The 26,444-nt window shown below is 43.4% G+C and overlaps 1 protein-coding gene across 4 annotated transcripts in view; it reads left to right on the forward strand.

Annotated features, from left to right (window-relative positions):
- The window catches only part of CHD6 (chromodomain helicase DNA binding protein 6), a 586,770-nt gene that overhangs the window by 308,095 nt on the left and 252,231 nt on the right, over window positions 1-26,444 (forward strand). For all 4 annotated transcript variants that reach the window (XM_029614845.1, XM_029614844.1, XM_029614846.1 and 1 more), the window contains 3 exons: window positions 2,857-3,112; window positions 19,966-20,176; window positions 20,658-20,853. In XM_029614845.1, the coding sequence (XP_029470705.1) occupies window positions 2,857-3,112; window positions 19,966-20,176; window positions 20,658-20,853 (663 nt within the window). The remainder of the gene's footprint in view (window positions 1-2,856; window positions 3,113-19,965; window positions 20,177-20,657; window positions 20,854-26,444) is intronic.

Consider the following 26,444-nt stretch of genomic DNA (forward strand, 5'->3'; position numbering starts at 1 on the left):
TTAACTGCAGTTTTTCAATCTGTGAATACATTCTGTTGAGACTGAGATGTTTAAAATCTCCTCATTTATCTTGAACCCTGTAACTAAACCATATCCATGCATTTCCCCCAACAGCATCTTTAGTGATTCATCTGGGGACTCCAAAGTAAAGCAGAATGTCACCTGCAAATAAAATCATTTTATAACTAATCTCACCTATCTGTATACTTCTTATTCTTTCCTCCCTATGTATCCTTCCAGTGAAAAAGTGAAAAGTAAAGGAGACAGTGGGCATACCTGGAGAGTTCCCTTCTGAACTTCAAAAGCCTCTGAATTAACCCATTTATCTTGCGACATACCCGTGGACTTGTGTATAGTTTCTTTATCCATGTGATAAATTTAGAGCCCAACTGAAACCTTTCCAAGACTTGAATTAGGAAAGACCAATTGACCCTGTCAAGGACTTTTCCAGCATCCACTGCCAAAATAATCACTGGAATATTCTGCTTTCTCACCTACCACATCAAGTTCAGAACGCTAATGACGTTGTCTGAGGCAAGTCTCCCCGACGCAAACCCAGATTGATCCCCATGTATCAATAACGGAGCCACCAGACCCAGCCTATTGGCTAGTATCTTCAATTCTGTATTTATAAGGGAAATAGGGCAATATGACCCACAGGGTGTAGTGTCACACCCCGCCTTGAAGGCTAGAAAATTTTCCATTTCCTAGGCGTATGTGCATATTTGAAGGGTATTTGAGGATTGATGCTCAAAATGGTTCTGTATCCCTGAGCAGGCTTTAATTCTATTTTTTGCTGGAAGGCCTGTCCAAGGGTTTGGCTGTTAATACCTTGAAGGGTCAGGTGTTAGCTCTCACTTGCTACAGGTGGCATGTTCAGGGGAGATTGTTGTCCTCGCATCCGGATATATCTTGTTTCTTGAAAGGTGTTAATCATGTGAGATCTCCATTGCGGAATCTGGTTCCATCTTGGGATTTGAACTTGTTTTTTTTTTTCCTTTTTGTCTAGATCTCATTTTGAGCTTATCAAAGGTATTCCTTTGAAACAACTTACCTTGAAGATGGTGTTCAGCCAGGAGAGTCACTGAGCTGCAGGCCTTTTCTTGTAGAGAGCCTTTATTGTTTTTCCAAGGATTTGGTCTAGATTTGTACAGTCCTTTCTGCTGAAGATGGTCTCTGATTTTCATATGAATCAGTCAATTTCCTTGCCTTGGTTTAGCAAGGAGAAAGATTCAGAGGAGTATAGATGTCCTTGCCCTCGGTATGTCAGAATAGTTCTCTTAAGGTACCTCAAGGTTCAGGAAGTCTGATCTTCTTTTCATTCTTGATAAGGGAGTACAGAAAGGTGAAGTGACCACTAGAGCTATGGCGGCATATTGGATTAAGGAGATGATCACGGCAGCCTATGTGGATTCTGGAGCTCCTTTGTCTAAGCAGATAAGGGCTCATTCTACAAGAGCTCAGATTACTTCTTGGGCTGAACCGAGATTATCATAGTGTTTTGTAAGGTTGGGCATTGATATCTCCTTTGAGATTTGTAAGGTGGAAACATGCTCTTCTTTACACACCTTTGCTAAGTATTTCCACTTGGATGTTAGAGTCAGGGAGAAGGCCTCCTTTGTTTTGGGGAATTATGTGAGGGGCTGGGGCAGTGTCCCACCTATTAGGGAATACTTTGGATACATCCCACTGGTCTGGACTTGGGTATATTCTTCTTCTGGATGAAGAGGAAGATTAAATGACTTTACCTGATAGCCTGATAGTTTCCTTTCTTTGAGTCCAGTCAGACCATTCTAGGTCTCACCCTATGCTGTCAAATCTTTCTTCCTTTCTAGTAATTTCTAGAGAAAATGTATATAATGGGAAAGAAAGTTTAATTCCTTGCTTTTCTACAAAGCTCTGCAGGTGAATGGTTCCTTCTATCTGTTGTATGTTGTTATCTTATATTCTTACTGGTTCCTTTGGAAATTCTAATTTAAAAAAAGAAAAACAACAAAGATAGATAGAAATTCTGTCTTTTGGTTCAGTTGTACTGGTGTTTATAGGATTAAAGTTGTCCACAATTAGTTTGTTACAGAAATACTGGCATGCTCGTGTCAGCACAGATTCATATAAGGAGTGACATCAGTGTGCCTGTTGATTTCTGTTGCCATTTGGTAGTTGGTAAGCATAACCCACTGGTCTGACTGGATTAAAGATAAGGAAATTCATTGGGTAAGAAATAATTTGACCTTTCAACCTTTAAAAATCAGTGCTGGATCTTCTCATTTCTGCTTGAAGAGCTAGGTAAAATTTTTTAACTTCTGAAAAAATGTATAAATTAACTGAATCCCTATATGATGGTAAAATATATTTTAAAAATGCAGTACAGGATAAAATATAGAACAGTGAGTCAAAACTTTGTCACTCAACAAAACAAACCAGCAGCACACCAAGTGTCATAGAACTATTTCTACCTTTCTTTTAATCTCAATGTTCACACATTAACTGCATTTTATTCAGAATAATTTCTGAGTTTCAAGTTGTTTATCAAAGTCTTAGAGGATCCTATACTTTTATTTGGTGGGTTTTTTTGTTTTTTTTTTTACTTTTTATTTATTGTTACTTATTCTTCCTTGTATGACCCCTTTTCTTCCAGTCTTTTATTTGAGTGTCAGTATGTAGAGCCACTAATATTGTTCCTATTTTTAGTATACATTTCCATCCATGGAGTCTGAGCCTGGCAACAAAGAGTATTGTCTTCTGAACCATCAAACCATGCTCATTTCTCCAGCTATACCTAAAGCTAAGAATGTAATATATAAGCAGAACCATATTTCCCTCTAAATGTCCCAATCCCTGTGATATTCTGGGCAGGTGAAAAAGTTACAGTCCATTCTGAAGCCCATGATGTTACGGCGGCTAAAAGATGATGTGGAGAAGAATCTAGCACCAAAGCAGGAAACCATAATTGAAGTGGAACTGACAAATATCCAGAAGAAATACTACAGAGCCATCCTGGAAAAAAACTTTGCTTTCCTTACCAAGGGTGCCAACCAGCACAACATGCCCAACCTCATAAACACTATGATGGAATTGCGGAAATGTTGTAACCATCCGTACCTAATCAACGGTGAGTAAGAAGAGATGCAGGGACAGCATAGTCAGGGTAATGAGATGGCCACAATTAATTTCTCAGGAGCGTGTTCTTCCCTAAGAGTTATCTCCCAAAGTGGCACAAAATAAAAGAGAAAACATAAAGGGGGAAGTTTCCAAAGAGATTTCAGTAGGTAAACAGGTATTTATGTTGTGGAGAATTTTCTGGAAATCCAGTTTAGATTTCCTTTTGATGGTGAGGCTAATAGTTGTTATAAGATTTGAGACTGCACTCTAGCTTGAGGCAAGATTACAGTAACAACTAAAGACGAGAGAACCAAAGATGAAGTATAATTATTGCTTGCTAGGTGAAATATATATTTAGTTATTAGAGGCTGACGTTTTCATTATATCGAAATAAATTAAGTTGTTTACAGCTTAATTGACGATTAGATCATGCAAGCAGAATGTAAGCATATGCATAGCTAGTATTAGTTATAGGATTTAAGTCTAAATACAGGAATTTAATGCATATGGAAATGTAGAAGCTATTGCTTATTATCAATACTTGCTTATCATTTATAATGTGTGAATTTCATCTGTGACACCAGCGATTTTTGGCTCTGTTCCTGGACAGAGACCTAAGTGTCAGTTTGTATGCATCTGATAACAAATTAGAGGAAGACTTTGACTGCTTTTGTTGAGTACAGTTATTGTAGATATTTCTTTTTTACTTTTAAATTGAGCTTCATAGAAATATACAAAGCCACTGGGAACTCCCAAGAGGTTTTTTTTTATGGAGTTCCCACAGCATGTGAGAAAGTCCCTTTGAAGATTGACCCCTCCCCCCCTCTCTGTATGTGGGTAAAAGTATGTACGCTGTCCACAGCATGCTTAATTTTATCCATGACAAGAAGGGTGCCACTGAGGGTGAGGTTGGGGCAGAGATTCTAAAATATGTGCAGGGTTTTAATTTTGAAATGCTTGCGAGTAATTTACCCTCTGTACTTTGCACTTGCAAAGTATGTGGGGTAAAAAAAAATCCCTGAAGCACTGACCAGCCACTGGATTTTCAAAAGGAAACTCTGCAGGGAGTTCTTAGGAAAATGATTTGCAGGCAATGTTTCTTGAAAGTTGTGCGTGTATGCATGCACAGATAGGTTGTGAAACAAGCACGCATAAGAAAAGGAAACTAGAATATAGAGTGTTAGGAATGATATATGTAGAAACATAGAAATGATGGCAGAAGAAGACCAAACGGTCCATCCATTCTGCCCAGTAAGCTTTCACATTTATTTTTTCATACTTATCTGTTACTCTTGTCCCTTTTAAGTAATTTTTTGGTTCTATTTCCCTTCCACCCCCTCCATCGATGTAGATAGCAGTGCTGGAGCTGCATCTAAGTGAAGTATCTAGCTAAATTGGTTTGGGGTAGTAACCACCGTAATAAGCAACCTACTCCCACACTTGTTTACCCAGCCTGTGCAATTCAGTCCTTGTTGGTTTTTTAATATAAATCCTCTTTTCTTCATTCCCCCTGCCATTGAAGCAGTGAGCTGCACTGGACGATCACCACATCTCCCTTCTTTCCCATCTTTAGGATGTCTTCAACCAGATCTCTGTCAAGCTCTTCCTTTTGGTTTGGAGGCCTGTAAACCACTCCAATAAAAATGGATGTCCCATCTTTTTTTAGGTTGGCCCATAGTGCTTCTTTATTGCCCCATCTTCCTTGCAGCTCAGATGCTTGGATATTGTTTTGATATAAAGAGCCATGCCTCCCCCTTTTCTATTCTCTCTGTCCTTCCTTAACAAGTTATAGCCCGGTATTGCCGTATCCCAATCATGAGATTCCGTGAACCACGTCATGAGATTCCGTAAACCACGTTATATTAAAAGGAATAGAGAATAAAATGGAAAATTGTCATATTTGCTGCTGTATTGATCCATTGTGTGACCTCACCGAAGGGTTCGATATTCAACATAGCCATTAAGTAAATTAGCCGGATAAAACTTATCCAGCTAACTTACTAGGGATATTCATCTGCACGACTATGCTACTGAATATCCCTGATTAAGTTGCTAGTTAGCTGATAAGCCTTATCCAGCTAACTTTAGACCTGATAGCAGGTCTAACTTATCCAGTTAAAACAGCCAGATAAGTTTAAATATCACTACTTATCTGGCTGTGTTAATCAGATAAATTGCTCATCCCTGAAACACCCATTTCCTTCCCACCATTTAGCTGGATAAGTGGCGACCACTAAATGTAGCCAGATATTCAGCTGCTGCCACTTAGATAAATCCTTCCTTATCTGGCTTCGTGGTGCTGAATATCGATCTCCTTGGGTATTGTATACAGTTCTAGTTGCCCCATTTTAAAAACGATATAGTGGAACTAGAAAAGGACTCCAGCTTCTGGTTCCCCTCGCTAGCGGTGGTGGGCTGCCAGCACCGACCTCGGGCCTCCCCCAGTGCCTCCAGCTCTGCCATAGTCCCCAGCGTTTCAGGTCAGGATACCATTGCTCGTTGGGCCTCTCCACGTGGTCCGCAGAGAGACTCCACTACCCGCATCGCTGATCCTTAAGTAAGGGACCGTGGCGGGAACCTAGCCACGGCCCCGGATGATGATGTTAAACTCTTCATTGTATTTAAACTCAGGCTTTTCTCCATAGCTTTGCTTTTGCAACAGGACTCCTCACCACTCGAGAACTCGTTGCTGCTAGAGATTTGTCTCTATTCTTCATTCCTGATCCTCGTTATTCCTGGTTCCTGTTCTCTTCGTTCCTACCCTGCCTATGCTTTGGATTGATTGCACGGACCTCAACTTTGCTTCGCTTGACTATGCTACAGCCTATCTCCAGACCCAGACCTCTGCTACGCCTGACTACGCTACTGCCTGTCTTCAGACCCTGACCATTGCTTCGATTGACTAACACTATTGACTTCTGCGTGATCAGACCATTGCTTCAGTTGACTAACGTAATTGACTTCTCCGTGATCAGACCTTTGCCTTGATTGACTAACGCTATTGACTTCTCTGTGATCAGATCTCAGCATTGCTTGCCACGACCTCTGCATTGCTGCCGGCCCTGATCCAAGCCTGTCATTGACACCTCTCCAAGCCTTCTCCCTGGACAAGGACTTAATAGGCTTCAGCCTATCTTTGCTCAAGCGCCCTCAGTCAGCCTCTGTTCCATTGGTGCCCGAGTTCCAGTACCTCACCCAGACCAGAGTAGGACTAGGCCATCTATCCTCTGCTGTCTCTGGGCTGAACCAACCTCTCTTGCTATTCAACCTCGAGGCCCACCTATGTCCTGCCGGCCCCAGCACCCAAAGGCTTAATCCGCGGGGAACGAGGGCTGGTATAGGTGAAACTCCAGCGGCCTCTGCCTATCAGCCCACTCCACTTGCCGATGGTGGGGATCCATAGGTCCTCACCTATGGGTTGCGTCAGCCCAAGGGTCCACCTCCGACGCAACAGTGACTAGCATAGTGGGGTTTAAAAGTGGTTTGGACAAGTTCCTGGAGGAAAGTCCATAAAACATTATTAAGTAGACAGACTAGAGAAAACCTTTGCTATCTTTGGGAGTAACAAGAAATAGATCCATTTTTTGGGATCTGCCAGATACATGTGACTCGCATTGGCCACTGTTGGAGACAGGATGCAGGGCTCGATGGATCTTGATCTGATTCAGCATAGCATTTTTTATGTTCTTATGAGTTAATATATTCTGACCTTACCAGTTACTTTCACACATGTATGGGAGCTAGTTCAACATAAGAACATAAGAAATTGCCATGCTGGATCAGACCAAGGGTCCATCAAGCCCAGCATCCTGTTTCCAACAGAGACCAAACCAGGCCACAAGAACCTGGCAATTACCCAAACACTAAGAAGATCCCATGCTATTGATGCAATTAATAGCAGTGGCTGATCCCTGAGTAAACTTGATTAATAGCAGTTAATGGACTTGTCACTTGAAGTGTAACTAGTTGTGGTGCCTGTTTTGGTTATTCAACACCCACTTGAAAAATAAGTCACGCTACAAGATTTTATTCCAACTGCTAGTTTTATAGTAAATAAATTGGGGCATAGAAATATAGAAATGACAGCAGAAAAGGACCAAAAGGTCCATCCAGTCTGCCCAGCAAGCTTATGATAGTATTTGCCGAACCATGCAGGTTACCCCCATGCTTATCGGTTTCCAAAACTGTAAAATTCAGGGCACTCTGTTACTGTCTGAACCCAGTTTCCTGTAATTCCTTGCCGTTGAAGCAGAGAGCAATGATGGAGCAAGTTACTCCCATGTTTATTTGCTTCCCTAGACTGTAAAAGTCGGTGCACTCGTTGGTTGCTGTCTGAATACCATTCCCCTTTTCCCCTGTCATCATGAGTCGTTGATGCTGATGAATATGGATGAAAGTGAAAATTTATTATCAGACACTTCAGGGATTTTCAACTAGTTCTTTAACAATTGAATTGCTATTTAAAATATCAGAAATAACCAAAAGATTGATACATTTATTTTACAGCTAAAACAAACTGTAAGAACCCTCTTTTTGTTACTTATATTTCATTTCTGAGAAGATACTATTTAATGTTTTTATAGCTCTTCTCCTCCTACCATTATGAATCTTAGTAATTTAGAGCTCTTATGTGCTGATCCTGTGCAAAATCCTATGCAAAACAGCAAGGGAATGAAATGGAAAGGATACAACTGTGACACCAAACAATAACCGTCCTGGTAACAAAGTTCAAATGCTTCAGATGGTCATCATAATAGGCACTTCCTGCTAATTATCTACCTTCATTGCCTTATGTATAATCATCAGCCAGGAATGCACATTTTTTTTATTTTAAATTTTCTTATGCATACAAAACTTAACTCAGCCCAAGTGAAATGCAAATGCCCCAACACGGGTTCGTGTTGGGGAACTTGCATTCAGGGGATCTTTTCATGATGTGATTGCTGCCACCAACTTACAGGCAGTCAAATATCAAACTGTTGCCTTCTCCACCGTGTGCATTCCTGACCGATGATTATACATAAGGCAATGAAGGTGGATAATTAGCTGGAATTTCCTGTTATGATGGCCATCTGAAGCATTTGAACTTTGTTATCTGGACAATTATTGTTCCCTGTACGTACCAGGATCATTCCAGACGGTGGTTATGTCCCCCGTCCAGCAGATGGAGTCAGAACAAAAAATTCCCAGGGGAGGTCCCTTATAGCCACGCCTCCCCTGGCTCAATCCCCAGTATAGTTCTGACTCCAGCAGATGTTGAGCAGGGGACACTGCGGTCCCCAGCATCAAGCCTTAGGGTTTTCTACTTTCCTAATTTATTTTATTTTGCTGTGAGGGATCAAGTTGCTTACTACTAAATTTATTTTAACTATTTAGTTTTAGAAAGCAATTTTCTTTTTGTTCCTCAGAGAACAATTTTTTTCTTGCTGACAGGCTGTATTTCTGTCTTATTTATTTCTTTCCTACCTCTTCCCTTTTTTATCACAGGGTTGGAGGTAAGTGTTTAATTTTTTGTTTTAGGGCGTCGTTTATTTGAGGAAAGAAAGAACTACTACGGGGCTTTTAGGTCTGAAGGAGCACATCGGTGGTGCCGATCCCTCCCCTTTTGCCCGAAGCCGCTTGTACCCGCCCCACCCTTGAGGTGGACGGCAGTCTGAAGTTTTTTCTTCCCAACCCGCGGCCCCGCGACGTAATATTCCCCGGGGCCGCCTGCCGTCGAGAGGTCACATTCCTCGACGGTTTTCTCGGGTCGGTGGGTGGGTAACCGGGCCGGACCTTCAGTCTCTCTGTTTAGTTTGACTGATTAGATTTTTTTCGCGCGCGCGCGCGTGCTGCCCCTCCTCCCTCCTGTCAGGTTTCAGTTTCTTACTACAGTAAGCAATTTTACCTGCTCCGACCGAAAAAAATTTTTCTGTCAGAATGTCTTCAGAAGGGGAAGACAGCCCTCCTGCGAGGGAGCTCGAGCGTCTTCAGGACCGTGGGGAACGAAAGAGACACGCTCTGTTTCCGTCGTCCACGGCAACGGCGGCCATTTTGTCCTCAGCTACAAACGACGGTTTCTCTGAGGAGAATACAGACGCTCAATTCTCTACTACCCTGCCTATCTCTGCTGCCGGAGTTCAGCCTGTGTCTCGGCCTGGGACATCTTCTCATGATTTTTTCTCTCCTGAGTTTGTAGTTCTAATGCACAGCGCATTTGTATGCAGCAGAGACAGCTTTCTGGGGGGAGGAGGTCCTCCTCCAGCTAAGCTGCCTTGTACGATACCTTCCCTGGGAAGTCTCTTTCCCCAAGGTGACACCTCTCCTCCGAAGGGACACCCAGGAATTTCTGGGGGTTCCCTGCCCACTCCAGCAGCTCCGCAGCCAGTAGGGGGTGGAGATCCCTCTCTGGATCCACTCTCTGATGATCCTTCCCTGGTGGCTCATGTCGAGGGAGATGATCCCAGGGTTCTCAGAATTTTTCAAGCTGGAGAGCTAGAGGAACTTATACCACACATCCTACAGGAGATGGATATTGACCCTCCTCCGGACCCAGTGGCTCCAGATCCTAATATTAAAAAGGGGGATCCTCTTTTAGCAGGTCTTCGTCCACTAGCAAAGGCTTTTCCTACGCATCATTCTATTCTACAGCTAATTTCCAGAGAATGGGACACTCCTGAGGCTAACCTTAGGGTTGGTAGAGCTATGGACAAATTATATCCTTTGCCAGCGGATCTTTTGGAACTTCTTAAGGTTCCTGCTGTGGATTTGGCTGTTTCTGCTGTGACTAAACACACCACCATTCCTGTCACTGGCGGAACAGCATTGAAAGATATTCAGGATAGGAAATTGGAAGTCTTCCTGAAGAGAGTTTTTGAGGTTTCAGCTCTGGGTATGCGAGCTGCTATTTGTAGTTCGTTAGCACAGCGGGCAGGACTCCGATGGGTGCAACAGCTGCTTACTTCACAGGCTCTTCCAGATTCTGAGGCTCAACAGGCTGAAAGATTGGAGGCAGTGGTAGCTTATGGGGCTGATGCTCTCTATGACCTTATCAGGGTTCAAGCTAGAGCCATGGTTGCAGCGGTGTCGGCGCGCCGCCTCCTTTGGTTAAGAAATTGGTCCGCGGATGCTTCATCCAAGACGCGTCTTGGGTCTCTTCCCTTTAAGGGCAAGTACCTGTTTGGTGAGGACCTGGATCAGATTATTAAATCCCTTAATGAGAATACAGTTCACAAGTTACCAGAGGATCGGCCACGCTCGTACAGATCTTTTAATACTAACAGAGGCCGATATCGTAATCAACGCAGAGGGCGTCCCACCAGACAACAACCACCTCGACCTCCTTCATCTCATTCACACACTTGGAATCGGTCCTTTCGAGGCCGTCGACCCGGTAAGGATGGTCAAGGTGCGGGCACCTCGGCTAAGTCGTCTCAATGATGCCAGGCGGACCCACGAGTCGATTCCCCGGCTGGGGGGTCGACTTGCGCTCTTCTAAAAGGCGTGGGTCCAAATAACCTCAGACCAATGGGTTCTAAGTATTCTAAGACATGGCTACGCGTTAGATTTTGTACGCGCTCCACCAAACAGATTCCTGTTCTCACCTTGCGGATCTCTTCTCAAGCGCCAAGCAGTTCAACAGACCTTAAATCGTCTACTTGCCTTGGGGGCAATTGTGCCGGTGCCGGTCTCCGAACTGGGACGGGGTCACTATTCCATCTATTTCATAGTGCCCAAGAAGGAAGGTACGTTTCTTCCAATCTTGGATCTCAAAACAGTCAACAACTCTCTCCGCGTTCCTCGATTTCGCATGGAGACGCTGCGTTCGGTCTTGGCGGCTGTACATCCGGGAGAATTCTTGGCCTCCTTGGATCTGACGGAGGCATACCTACATATTCCGATTCTTCCTTCCCATCAACGTTATCTTCGCTTCAAGATTTTAGATCAGCACTTTCAGTTCCGGGCTTTACCTTTTGGCCTAGCCACGGCACCTCGAGTTTTCACAAAGATAATGATCGTAGTTGCAGCGGCGCTCAGGAGGGAAGGAATTCTGGTACACCCTTACCTGGACGATTGGCTCATCAGGGCGAAATCACAGTCACAGGGAATTCAAGCGGTCGACAGGGTAATTCAGCTTCTCCAGACCCTGGGGTGGATAGTCAATTTTACAAAAAGCAAGCTTCAACCTTCTCAGACTTTGAACTTTCTGGGTGCCCACTTCGACGCAAGAGCTGCCATGGTGTTCCTCACCCAAGAGAGGGTGCAGGCTCTGCGCGAGCAGATCATCAGGTTCTTGGCTCTCGAGTTCCCGAGAGCGTGGGACTATCTTCAGGTTCTAGGAACCATGGCCTCCACCATCGACCTAGTGCCATGGGCGTTTGCTCATCTACGACCACTTCAGAGGGCATTGCTTTCCCGTTGGAAGCCAGTGTCCCGGGAATACCAGGTGATCCTTCCAATTCCAGACTTTGCAAGACGCAGTCTTGTGTGGTGGATGGACCCCTTGAATCTAGCTCAAGGTGTTTCCCTGCATTCTCCAGACTGGATCATAGTGACCACAGATGCCAGTCTCTCAGGCTGGGGTGCGGTCTGTCAGGACAGTGCGATACAGGGAAAGTGGTCGAAGGAACAATCGTCTTGGCCCATAAACCGTTTAGAGGCCAGAGCAGCTCATCTTGCCCTGCGGGGTTTCCTACACCTTCTACGTCTCAGAGCGGTTCGAGTCCTATCGGACAACGCTACCACGGTGGCGTACATCAACCGTCAAGGAGGCACAAGGAGTCGGTTGGTGTCATTAGAGATCGACCGACTAATGGATTGGGCGGAGCGTCATCTTCTCCGTCTAGCAGCCTCTCATATAGCAGGCGTCGAAAACGTACAGGCGGATTTTCTCAGCCGACAACACCTGGATCCGGGAGAATGGGAACTCTCGGAGGAAGCGATGGCTCTGATCATCGAACGCTGGGGAGTTCCTCGCCTGGACCTCATGGCAAGGTCCAGGAATGCAAAGGCAGCTCGCTTCTTCAGCCGAAGAAGGGAGCACGGTGCAGAAGGAGTCGATGCACTGGTACTTCCTTGGCCTCGACAGTCCCTTCTGTATTTATTATTTATTTATTTAGAGGTTTTTATATACCGCAGTACGTAAAATATACATCACCGCGGTTTACAATTAACAATAATTAGCAACAATGCTTTACAAATAACAGAATTAATAAATATTAATTACATATAACAGGATTAACAGCAAACAGGCTGTATCGATCGTGGACCATCCATAAGGAGAATGTTTAACAAACAATAATGATATTGTGGTAATATTATCATTTACGAAACAACAATATAACAAACTAGAATATAATACTATAACGGTGCTGTGGGATAATACAAGTTCTAAATTGAATTGAAGATAACACAATACAATGTCTTTCCACCGTGTATGTCTTTCCACCGTGGCCTCTGGTGGGAAAGGTCATTCGAAGAATAGAAGCTCATCAGGGTCCAGTGATACTCGTTGCACCGGAATGGCCTCGACGCCAGTGGTTCGCGGATCTCCTCCAGTTGGCGATGGAGAATCCTCTTCGACTGGGGCACCTCCCGCAGTTACTACGCCAGGGTCCAATATTTTTTCCAGAGGCAGATCGCTTCTGTCTTGCGGCCTGGCTTTTGAGAGGCGCAGGTTAAGACTTTGCGGTTACCCTGAACCAGTTATTTCCACTATGTTACGGGCACGAAAGACTTCCACGTCGGTTACCTATGTCCGGGTATGGAAAGTCTTCGAAGAATGGTGTGTCTCCAAGCACATTCAGGCTTTACAGGCTTCAGTGGTACAGATTCTTTCCTTCTTGCAGGCGGGATTGGATCTCGGGCTAGCCTATAATTCTCTCCGGGTTCAGGTGGCGGCTTTGGGGGCTTTTCTTCAGGGGACAGACGGCAGTCTTCTGTCTTCTCATCCGGATATTCTGCGCTTCCTCAGAGGGGTCAAGCACTTGAAGCCTCCAATCCGATAACCTTGTCCTTCGTGGAACTTGAACCTGGTGCTTCGAGCTCTCTGCTCCTCTCCCTTTGAACCTTTGCGTTCGGCTACTCTTAAGGATGTCACTCTTAAGACAGTTTTCCTGGTGGCAATTAGTTCTGCACGACGAATTTCGGAGTTGCAGGCTCTCTCCTGCCGAGAGCCATATCTTCGTTTTTCGCCTGATGGGGTTTCCTTGCGTACTGTTCCTTCCTTCTTGCCTAAGGTGGTCTCCAGTTTCCATCTCAATCAGTCGGTGGACCTTCCTTCCTTTTCTTCCTCAGAACCGGCTGATCTTCGCAAGTTGGATGTAAAGCGAGTCCTATTGCACTATCTGGAGATAACCAATGAGTTCCGGCTCTCAGATCATTTATTTGTTCTTTGGTCTGGACCTCGGAAGGGATGTATGGCTTCGAAGCAGTCCATTGCTCGCTGGTTAAAGGGAGCGATCATAGCGGCATATCTTGGAGTAGGTAAGTCTCCGCCGTTGGTGATTAAGGCTCACTCTCTACGAGGCCAAGCGACCTCCTGGGCTGAGAGTTCTTCTGTACCTATTCAGGAGATCTGTAGAGCGGCCACTTGGAAGTCAATTCACACTTTTACCAGACATTATCGTCTGGACGTCCGAGCTTCCTCTCTCGGACAACTGGGAGACAGGGTTCTTCGGGCAGGGCTGTCCACGGCCCACCCATGATGGGAAAGCTTTGGTACATCCCACCGTCTGGAATGATCCTGGTACGTACAGGGAAAAGAAAATTATTCCTTACCTGCTAATTTTCGTTCCTGTAGTAGCATGGATCATTCCAGACACCCTCCCTTATTTTGGGGGTTTCGTGTTATTGGGGTCATCCCTGCTTACCTGTCTCTAGTTTCAGTCTTTTTTTCTATACTTCTGGTACTTCAGACTGTACTTTTATCACAATACTGTTTGCAAGTTTTACAGTTTTCGGTTTTTTAGTTACAAACTAGTTTCCAATTTTTAGCCAGTTGGCTTTTGGTTTGGTTCACTTGATCCCTCTGTTTGTATTATCTCTTCTCTATTGGCTTTGATAGTCTGTTACTGAGGATTGAGCCAGGGGAGGCGTGGCTATAAGGGACCTCCCCTGGGAATTTTTTGTTCTGACTCCATCTGCTGGACGGGGGACATAACCACCGTCTGGAATGATCCATGGTACTACAGGAACGAAAATTAGCAGGTAAGGAATAATTTTCTTTTTGGTGTCAAAATCCTATGCAGCATCACACTGATGCATGTAAACTGAGCATGTCTAGCCAGTTATGCAACATTGCAAAAAAATTCCTTCCTGACTCCAAATATGTTGATTAACAGAGAATCGCTGGATGAGCACTTTTTCCCTAGCATATTGCTCTGTCGTCATAACCACCAAAATCATTTTCCTGAGAAACTTATTGTTTAGTCTTGAATTTATTTAATATTGTAATCATAACTAATATTACTTGCAAAATATTCATAATTTTACCATGCAGAATAAAACCAATCAAGCTGCTTTTTTTTTTTTTAATAGCATAATATTTTTTTCCCAGAACAAGTAGGATGACATCATCCAAAGGAACCTGGCCAGCAACTTTTATGCCAAAGTTTCTAGAACTTTAGCTGTGCCTCATTAGGCATGCCGGCATAACATTTTGCCACACATAGTCTCCTTAAGTTTTATCTTTTCCACAGAGCCCACCGGTAGCACATTCTTACTCTCTTGCTTTCGGTTTTCTCTTAAAGTCTATTTTTCACCGAATTCATTGATCGTGGGACCCCCATGGTCTTTTTTTTCTATACTTTCTAATGTTTTAGTGGGTTTTTCAGTCATTTTTTGGTTATGCTTCCTTTTCCCTCACATCCAAGTGGTGCCGAAGAGCATTGACCTCGTGGTCATCGAGTCATTCTATTTTGCTGCACTAATTTTCCATCTGGTCATGGATAAGCAAGCCAGTGGCTTGAAATGGCACCCCGCGTGTGACAAGGTCATGTCCATCATGGCTTCTCATAATAGATGTGTTCTTTGCCTGGGATCATTGCATGACATCCAGAGATGTAGCCAGTGTGAGACCATGATCCCTAAAGGGTATCTGTTCTAGCTGGAGCTGATGAAGCACTTCAAGTACCGAGAGTCTGGCCCATCAGCAACTAAGGCATCGATATCAATGAATCCAAAAGTTGCACTAGATGCTGGCGATTTATCAGTTTGAAAGGGGCATTGAATTTCTTTAACACTGAGCATCAGGAAGGCCTAGGGAGACAGGCCATTGTCTGCCTCCTCCTGCCTGAAGAAGGTGATAGGTTCCTTTTCTTTGATTCTCGCATTGAGGAGTTCCGATGCCAGGCATCAGGTGAAGGTGAAGAAGCATTGTAAATAGTCTCCATTAGTGCACAACGCTGGGAGTGATATGTTCTGGCTTTAGCTATGAATCCTGAAGCTGTCCTGTGGAGAGGAGAGCTCAAGTTTGATGTAGTCCCAGGAAAAACATTGGTCTCCAGTTGTCCAGGTAATCAGCCACCAATACACCTCTGGTTTCCAAGGAAGACATGGCCACATTTCCTGCTTCCCAGGTGGCTCTGGTGTTGGTAATTTTGAGAAGGAGCTGGACAGGAAAATCAAGCAGACGTTGGATAAAGCAATGCTAGACCTTGATGCACTGATATCGGGGCTGATTGTCAAGGCTAGCAGGATTCAGTTATCAAGGGCCACCCTGGATGGAAGAAGCGTACCTGGAAAGACTAGTTCTGAGGTATGACCATGAAGCCAGGGGCTGGACAGGAGCCAGTATACTGGAACTAGATTACAAGGCAGGAACACAGGATCAAGATCAGAGGCCAAATGAACAGAGCTTTCACGGGACAGATGCTGCGAATGTTGTTGGACCAGCAGCTGTGTGCCTTCTGGGAGTTCCTTATATGTTGGCCTCAATATGGGCCACATTCAGTGCTGGTTAAATTGGACTGCTGCTGAGGCATGTCTAGTTCTCTATAGTGTAGAGAGAGAAAATGCTAGGATTCCCTAGAAAGCCAGCAGCTTCTGCAGCTCAGCAACAGGGCTACAGGTTCAACCTGCAGCTACTGTTTGAGTTCTTGCAGCTGCCTGGCAGTTTTGCACTGATTCCAGTGTTGATGCTGGTTTCTGGTGGAGTCTGCTCTGATGGTCATGTCCAGTCAATTGGATGAGAAATCTTCCCTGAAGTTCCAGGCCCCAGCAAACAAGTGCTTCCCTCTCAGGTATTGTCTGCAGGATGGACATTGGGTCTTCATCACTGGCATATCAGTCGGACTCTGTGACTCAGAGTACTCCTGGGGATAATGTTATAGGTCTGGAGATGACTCTGAAGAAGAGAAGTCAACAGATCTCTTTTCTGACTCCTCTTCTCCACTAGAGAGAAGGTAGTCTCCAGAGGACCTCTCCTTTTCTGGATTTGTCCAGAGAACAGTGGAGTCCATGCGCTTTCTTTTCTTGAAGGAGAATGAGACCAGAAACAGTTGCTAGATATCCTTCCATTTGTGGAGCTCTCTAAGGAGATTGTAGTATTCCTAATTCATGAGATCCTTCAGGAAGCACAGATGAGGATGTAGGAAAACCCAGTCTCTGTGGCTCCTGTAAATAAGAAGGTGGATGCAATTTATCTTGTCCAGAAGGTTCCCGATTCAAAAAAGACAAGTACCACACCAATCTGTGTTGGTCAAATCTGCTGCCAAGAGGAATAGAACCCATTCCTTGGTCTCCTCTAAGAAAACATTAAGAAACATATATGATGATTCACCATACAAAAAATATTGAAATTCTAGTGTCATCTCATTAACACTACCTCTGGACTCTAGCCACCACTGCTGCCTTAGAGACCCACCTAAGTCCTGCTGGCCACCAGAAGCTAAGGGCCCAACCTGCAGAGGGGACAGCTGGTAAATGTGAAGCTCCAGATTGTCCCGCTACAGGGCGCATTTGCCAGCTGCTGGCATAGGTCTTGCCCTTGATGCTGCGACAGGAGATCCATTGCTGAGGCAAGGTCTAGTTGTCTGAAAGGCTCTTTTAAGGGCTGAAGCCTATAACTTCATCCAAGTGTGCCACATCCTGTTTCCCATCACGGGCTCTTTAAGTCTGGGTGGCCAGTGTGCATGTGCACCTAAGGAGAGCAGAGCCAGCATGCTAATAAGGCCTGCTGTTGCTCCATTCGGGAGTGAGTGCACTAGCTTACGAGAACTGAGCCAGCAAACATAACAGTACTCCCTCTCCAAAGCCCCTTTCCCTACTTCTTGGGCTTGGGTTTATTAGGAAAACATCTGTGGAATTGTGCTAAAAGTTGGGGGGTTTGTAGATTAGAGGCCAGCTTCCAAGAACTTTTTTCAGGGCCGTATTTTTTTCAGTCTGTAAGGTATTTTATCTTTAATAAATGTGTTAATCACCTACATACCAGGCAATGTACAAAGGATAAGCATACATAAAAATTTTGAACAGAAATGTACTGCAGCTGGTTACAAACTCTTCTAGAGTTTCTTGCTCTGCTTCAATTTCAGTGGCTTGAAGGGGTCGTTCTACCTGGCCAGGAAACAATGTCAAGCTTCAGCAGAGAGATGTGGAAGATGTCCTGGACCCTTAAGGATGGTAGTGACACTTAGGACCACTTCTAGCAATTTGCATTTTGCCCAGTTGATGTGGGGCTGGTGACGCAGGAACCACAGCAGGCTCAGAATGATTGCATTGATTGTCTTGGGTAGCACATGTTGGACCAGAGCCTTATGGATAAAGCTCCCTCCAATGCCTGTGTCCAGGAGGACAAGAGCATCAAGAAGGACATCTTTGTGAGACAGGCGTACTAGAACCAGTAATTGTGGAGAGGTGCAAGGATGACCTAGGATGGCCTGTTCTACATGCCTAGGTCCTTGAGTTTCCCGGTTTGTTAGGGCATCGGCTTGCAAGGTGGCCTGGTATAGCACAGTAAGCACAGGTTGAGAGTCTGACGCCCCTTCCTCTCATCATCTGAGATTCAGAAACGATTCACTTGCATAAGCTCTGCTGGTGGTAAACCAGACTCAGGAGGGAACAGTTAGTCACTGGCTTCTGAAAAGCTGGAGCAAGGTGAGTGGGGCGACGGTTCATTCTTTGGGCCCGTTCTTGGAATCTCAGGTCTATACATATGGCTAGACTGATCAACCCATCCAGACTAGGTGGTAGGTCTCGGGCAACCAGCTCATCCTTAATGCATTCCAAAAGTCCTTGTCGGAAAATTGTCATCAAACTGACGCTACCTCACTGGAATTCAGAAGCCAAGGTGCAAAACTGCACTGCGTACTCCACCACTGAGTGGGAGCCTTGTCTGATCTGCAGGAGCTCAGAAGACTTAGACATTGTGCAACTGGACTCATCAAATACTTGCCAGAACTCTTGCAAAAAGTGGGTCAGATCCTCCAGGAGTGGGTCATCCCGTTTCCAGAGAGGGGATGCCCAAGTCAAGGCAAATCCTCCCAACAGGGAAAGAATATAGGTAACTTTGACTCGGTCTGTCGGAAACAATGTTGTCTGCAGCTTTAAATTGCATCCGACACTAGTTAAGGAAACCTCTATAGCTATTGGGGTCCCCATCATATCTCGGTGACAGATGCAAATGGAGCGTGAGTGGGGCAGATCGAATGACTGGTGTTGGATCAGGCATCGGAACAGGCTGGGCCACAGTGTCCTAAAGGTAGCCAGACAAGGTATTCAACTGATCCTGTTGCTGTTGGAGCTAGTGTGCTAGGCTGGCAATGGCGAGGGCAGGGTTGAGTCCACTGAGTTCATGGCCTCAGCAATCTGTAATTGGATACAAGGTGTGTAAACCCTTAGTGCTGCGGCACAGTTGACAAAGCCTCGAGGGTGAGCCCCGAGTCCCATGCCAGCAGCTGGCGAACACGCCCTGTAGCGGGACGATGTGGAGCTTCACCTTTACCAGCTGCCTGGTGGGTCCCTTGAGCAGCAGTGGTGGCTAGAATCCAGAGACAAGATAGACAGCAGGCTTGTGGAAGTCAGAGAGAGCCAAGGTTGGGGCAGGTAGCGAGCAAGAGTAGTTGGGTCCAGGCTTGAGATCAGGTCCAGGTGGCAAGCAAACATGATCAGATCCAGCAAGAGGGTCAGGCTGGAGCAGCAAGCCAAGAGAAACATGGACTCACAGGAGACAACTGAGGATAGGAACAAGGAAGACAGGCTGGACGAGGCTGGACTGGAAGACGAGGCAAGGCTGGATGAAGAAACAAGGAATAGGAATGCTGGCAACGTGCACTGCAGGGAATACAGGAGACTCGTTGCTGATGCGAGGTCTGGTTGTCTGAAAGGCCCTTTTAAGGACTGAAGCCTATAACAACATCCAAGGATGCCGCGGGCCCTTTAAGCCTGGATGGCCAGCACATATGGAGAGCAAAGCTGGTGCAAGGATGGCGGCATTCATGCTGTGCAAGTGAGGCCTGCTGTTGCGGCATTTGGGGGTAAGTGCTCTGGCTCGCAGGGACGTTCCAATCTGTTTGTGCCACTCCAGGACAAGAGTTGCCTGCCCCTGGACTAACTTCATACATTTCTTTAACTAGCTTTTAGGAGCTATTACCACCTTTCTTGGCTCAAAATAGAATGAGCAAATCTAAGTGAAGTGGAAAGGATTTTTTGTGAGGGGGAGGAGAGCAGTTGTAATAAAATCATTAAAAAATTTTATAGCACCTTTCTTAGCCGGGCTAAGCTTGGTGATAAAGTACTCCCACTCAGAACTTTGTTTCTTTTAATGTAAGTGAACCCTTCTATGAATTCCTCCTGTGCACATAGTCTTGTTCAGGATTCACAAAGTTGCTCTGCTCTTCTAAGGAAACGATTTCAGAAGAATGCTGTCACTGATCTGTTACCTTACAGGGGCTGAGGAGAAAATTCTGGAAGATTTTCGCAAAACGCACAGTCCAGATGCTATGGATTTCCAGCTGCAGGCGATGATACAGGCAGCAGGCAAACTGGTACTGATTGACAAACTACTTCCAAAACTGATTGCTGGTGGGCACAAGGTGCTCATCTTCTCCCAGATGGTCCGGTGTTTGGATATCCTGGAGGACTACCTCATCCAGCGACGGTGAGCACAGCACCGGCAATGCCTAGGATCTGTATATACTGTGATCCCATAGGTTTTTAAAGGAAGCTCTTTAAAGAGTCTGCCTGACTTTATTTCCTCTCTGTTGTGTAATGTACTTTGTGTTTTAATTAAGCAATATTTTATTGTACTTGACAGTAAAGGGTTTATATATTAAACATTAAAGTACTTAAGCATCTTATTCAGTGTTTGTGCTGTAGCATGTCTGACTGATTTTGCAAAATAAGTTAGGAAAAGAAAGCAAATGGTCCTTGGTCATAGCTCTTTATCAAACCACATAATACACTTTACAGTTCTGGTTCCTCAGAAGCACACATGTTTTGAGGAGGAAGTCAGGTAAAAATATTCTAGCAGGTCAGGTGATGGTGTAAACTGTTCCCCAAAGATAACTTTTTTTTTTCATTTGCTACATCCATTCAAGTCAATTCTTTTTCTCTGTGCTTGTGTTGCTGTGCATTGTTAGATATACCTATGAGCGCATTGATGGAAGGGTAAGAGGCAATATGCGACAAGCAGCCATTGATCGGTTCTGTAAGCCTGACTCGGATCGCTTTGTATTCCTATTATGTACAAGAGCTGGAGGTCTGGGAATTAACCTTACCGCAGCAGACACGTGCATTATCTTCGACTCTGACTGGAACCCGCAGAATGACCTACAGGTAAGTTGCTCCATTTCTAACTGTAGGTAAGCTGCTTCTTCACTGGCTACAGGTAAGCTGCTCTCTTGGTTGTGGTTAGAATACATTCAGTGGTGGGAATTTACTTAAATTGATAAAGGTGCAAGTGGCCAAGGAAAAATAATGTTCAGAATCTTTACACTTGTTTCAACTCACAAGTGAAACAAAAATGAGAAAGAAAGAAAAGGGTGAATGTGAGCACTTTTGTTTATTCTAACTGCCTTTAGTATATAGATGGCTCATAGTATTTGCACAGGACTACAAAGGCTGTCAATTCTAGGACTGGATGATTTAGGAGATTGGCACAGGGATACAGATTTTTTCATTTCTAGAACTGGATAGCTCAGGGATACAGAACCTTTCATCTTTAGGATTGGGTGGTTCAGGGGACAGGCAACAGGATACATAGACTGTTACCTCTAGGACTGGATGGCTCATGAGATTTGCACAAAATTAGAGGCTGTCACCTCTAGGGCTAAATGATTCAAGTGCCTGGCACAGGCATACAAAGTTTTTCATCTCTAGATCTCAAATTCCATTCATCTTGAATACATTAAAATAGTTGCAAAACTAGGCTTTCCAGAAATTAGTTATAGCCACATTTGAATGTATCTGAAAGTCCAACTTTTTGGTTCCATTCAAGGAACTTTCATCAGGGCTGAAATACTAGATTTTCAGGAATGTTAACATTTAATTGTGCCTGTTTTTTGCTCTTGATGTTTGGCTTTGTTCAATCAGCGTTGGGGTTTTTTTTGGTTTTTTTTTACCAAGCAGTTCTGGCTATCTTCGTGTTAGAATTTGTTGTGCTCTCTACAAGTGTGCCTCGGTCATTTCTTTCTCCAACTATAAAGTTATTCAATTTCATTCCCACTGGAGTAGCAGTGTTTATATTTTTTATATGTGTGTAACATGTTTATATTTCCAGGAAAGCAACATGAGCAGGATTAAAAAATACAGCACTTTTGTTTCATTCCACTTTATTATAAAGTAATACATGCAATCTTGAAAATGGGAAATATGTTTAGCTTGATTTAATAGTTAATGTTGCTCATGAGTTGACTGCATTTTGCCTTGTATGGGAAGGTGAATGATATGTTACTTGGTGTTATCCTGGTTTTCTTAAGATCTTTTCCAATGCATTTAAGAAAGAAAGGACATGCGGTGTCTGTGGAAGCTGTACCTAGTCAATATACTACAAGAACTGCTGGGGGGGGGGGGAATGTTTTGATCATTTAAGAGAATGCTAAACTGGACAAATTGGCAACTCTACATACTGGAACTAATGAATTATTTTTTTTTGTCATCTTATATCTAAAGGCAAGAAAGAAAAATATTTACAAAATCTGTATAGAAAATGTTTCATTTTGTATTTCAGAAAGTTACATAATAGATTATCTTATATGGGAAATGTTTGGGCTTCCACCATATGGGGGTCTCTAAAGAGTTTGATGCTGGATAAATGTCTGAGGTCTGCTCTCCGAAAGCAAGCCAAAGTCAGTAAACCTTGCAAGTAGAATTTCCATCTTTTCCAAATACTTATCTTACATGGTAATTTTATTGGTAAAATGGACAAATTAAAAGCAGCTTATATTACATCACATGGACTTAAAAGGTCCAGACAGGACCTTCCATCTCCATAAAAAATGGCAGCTGGCAAGGAAACTGGCTGAAACTTTCCTTAGCGTGAGCATCAAGGACTTATAATCCCTAAAAGTACTAGTGAAAGGGAAACTTTGATAAAATGAGGAAAATAGAAAAAAACTGAAAGTTGCAGCTGCAAAGGTTAAAAGTGTTCAACAGGCTTGGACAATGTTTAAAAATACAATCCTAGAGGTGCAGTCCATATGTATTCCACACATTAAGAAAGGTGAAAAGAAGGCAAAACGATTACTGTCGTGGTTAAAAGGTGAGGTGAAAGAGGCTATTTTAGCCAAAAAAAATCCTTCAAAAATTGGAAGAAGGATCCACCTGAAGAAAATAGAATAAAACATAAGCATTGTCAAGTTAAGTGTAAAACATTGATAAGACAGGCGAACAGAGAATTTGAAATGAAGTTGGCCATAGAGGCAAAAACTCATAATAAAATCTTTTTTAAATATATCCAAAGCAAGAAACATGTGAGGGAGTCAGTTGGACCATTAGATGACCAAGGGGTTAAAGGGGCTCTTAGGAAAGATAAGGCCATTGCAGAAAGACTAAATGAATTATTTGCTTCCATGTTTACTAATGAGGATGTTGGGGAGATACCAGTTACGGAGATGGTTTTCAGGGGTGATGAATCAGATGAACTGAACGAAATCACTGTGAACCTGGAAGATGTAGTAGGCCAGATTGACAAACTAAAGAGTAGTAAATCTCCTGAACCAGATAGTATGCATCCTAGGGTACTGAAGGAAGTAAAAAATGAAATTTCTGATCTATTAGTTAAAATTTGTAATCTATCATTAAAATCATCCATTGTACCTGAAGACTGGAGGATGGCCAATGAAACCCCAATATTTAAAAAAAGGCTCCAGGGACGATCCAGGTAACTATAGACCAGTGAGCCTGACTTCAGTGCTGGGAAAAATAGTGGAAACTATTCTCAAGATCAAAATCGTAGAGCATATAGAAAGACATGGTTTAATGGAACACAGTCAACATGGATCCAAGGGAAGTCTTGCCTAACAAATCTACTTCATTTTTTTGAAAGGGTTAATAAAGATGTGGACAAAGGTGAACCAGTAGATGTAGTGTATTTGGATTTTCAGAAGGCGTTTGACAAAGTCCCTCATGAGAGGCTTCTAAGAAAACTAAGAAAAGTCATGGGATAGGAGGCGATGTCCTTTCGTGGATTACAAACTGGTTAAAAGACAGGAAACAGAAAGTATGATTAAATGGTCAATTTTCTCAGTGGAAAAGGGTAAACAATGGAGTGCCTCAGGGATCTGTACTTGGACCGGTGCTTTTCAATATATATATAAATGATCTGGAAAGGAATACGACGAGTGAGGTTATCAAATTTGCGGAAGATACAAAATTATTCAGAGTAGTTAAATCACAAGTGGATTGTGATACATTACAGGAGGACCTTGCAAGACTGGAAGATTGGGCATCCAAATGGCAGATGAAAATTAATGTGGACAAGTGCAAGGTGTTGCATATAGGAAAAATAACCTCTGCTGTAGTTACACGATGTTAGGTTCATATTAGGAGCTACCACTCAGGAAGAAGATCTAGGCATCATAGTGGATAATACTTTAAAATCGTTGGCTCGGTGTGCTGCAGCAGTCAAAAAAAGCAAACAGTATGTTAAGAATTATTAGGAAGAGAATGGTTAATAAAACGGAAAATGGCATAATGCCTCTGTATCGCTCCATGGTGAGATCGCACTTTGAATACTGTGTACAATTCTGGTCGCCGCATCTCAAAAAAGATATATTTGCGATGGAGAAGGTACAGAGAAGGGCAACCAAAATGATAAAGGGGATGGAACAGCTCCCCTATGAGGAAATGCTGAAGAGGGATAGGGCTGTTCAGCTTGGAGAAGAGACGGCTGAGGGGGGATATGATAGAGGTCTTTAAGATCATGAGAGGTCTTAAACGAGTAGATGTGAATCAGTTATTTACACTTTCGAATAATAGAAGGACTAGAGGGCATTCCATGAAGTTAGCAATTAGCACATTTAAGACTAATCTGAGACAATTATTTTTTACTCAACGCACAGTAAAGCTCTGAAATTTGTTGCCAGAGGATGCGGTTAGAGCAGTTAATGTAGCTGGGTTCAAAAAAGGTTTGGATAAGTTCTTGGAGGAGAAGTCCATTAACTGCTATTAATCAAGTTTACTTAGGGAATAGCCACTGCTATTAATTGCATTAGTAGCATGGGATCTTCTTAGTGTTTGGGTAATTGCCAGGTTCTTGTGGCCTGGTTTGGCCTTTGTTGGAAACAGGATGCTGGGCTTGATGGACCCTTGGTCTGACCCAGCATGGCAATTTCTTATGTTCTTAATCCTGATTCAACTAAAGAAATTAAAATGGTGGTGGCTTCCCTTACAGCATAGTTTCCTTTATTCCAAAAGAGTTGGTGAATTGGAGGAAAGAGCTTCCTTGTTAGAAGACACTGTGACACTGTTATAGGACAAAGTGAAAATCATTGCTAAACTAACATAGGACTTTGAAGATACAAATAATAGGAGTTTGAGAAACAGTTCAAGAATTGTGGGGATTTTAAAGGGAATGGATTGTGCTGATCCGCCTGGCATTAGAGGTAGACATGGGTTCTGTGAGTGTAGAGGAAAATATAGTGCCTCTGCCCTCTTCCGGGTTCCCCAGCCAGCCCCACTTATGGGCACACATTTGAAAAAGCTACTGGAAATTCAGTTTATGGAGGACTTTGAGACTGAAAGGTATCGGGAGTGCCTTCTGATAGCACCACCAACAAAAACTACCTGGGACCAATAGTGATTTGTATTTTGAGATACCCTCATTTATTTGACATCCTGAAAAAAAAGGGCAGGGTATGAGGTTCTGTACTGTGAGAAGGAAAGAACTTTTGATTGTCATGGATCTAAGTAAAGTTATGGCACAGAAGAATTTCTGGCAGTGCAAGAGCAGCTATGAAATATAAAAATCAAGATTTGGATTATTCTGTTCAGCAAAGACAAAAGTCACCATGAATAATTAGAATCAAACATTTGAATATTCTGAAGAACTACAAAGTTATATTGATTCTTTTTCAAAAAATAAAATGGAAACTCAGTGAGTCATATGTTCTGAAGGAGACAAATGGAGAATAGCAGGATGAAACAATGAGTTTCATCCTGCTATTCTCTGTATGCTGGTTTTTGTTTTTTCACTGTTAAGTTCTTTATTACAACTGGACTAACTCTGGAAAATCTGCAAATACCTGAGAAAGCTGGAAGAATTGCTAAATGTGATTTTGTGAAACTGAGTGTTTCAGGTCTGCAGGCAGATACGTACTGTGAAGTCCGACTGTGTATAATAATACACGGTGAAAACAAAATGGGAGTCCTGTATTGCCGCTATAAATGTGAAAATCTTCCATTGATTTCCTGTGAAATGTAATGAGCATGTGACGAACACGTAGTAATCCAGGTCTATGTGGAAATCTTGCAGATATTTATTGATCCATCATTTAACTCTGAATGCAAACCAATACGTTTTGCCAAAACCCTTTGACTTTAAATACAAAATATGGAGATGAAGAAATGAGAATGAGTGAAGAATGTCTATGAGAGTATGTTTTTGCATTCTCCGTGAACAGTCAGGATGAATCCAACTACACAAGAGGGTTAGGCCATCCATGGCACCAACACTGAATATGCTCTCAGAGCTCAGAAAGACCTAGAAGTCTTTCTGAGCATATGCAGATGTTTCTGCACAGCTGCCACCGCTACAGACATCTCCTCAGTCCTCCTCCTTTCAATGAAGCAAAAAAAGGTTTTGCGCTATCTGTTTGGTTGCCATCATATTTTTCACATTTTTTTTAATGAAATTGTATTTGCGTCTTTTAATTAATTTTTTTTAGTTATTTTCTCAGTTATTTGAGTCTTCTCAAAAAAGAAAGAAA

Source organism: Rhinatrema bivittatum, chromosome 8, assembly GCF_901001135.1.
Source record: "Rhinatrema bivittatum chromosome 8, aRhiBiv1.1, whole genome shotgun sequence".
Taxonomy (NCBI): Eukaryota; Metazoa; Chordata; class Amphibia; order Gymnophiona; family Rhinatrematidae; genus Rhinatrema; species Rhinatrema bivittatum.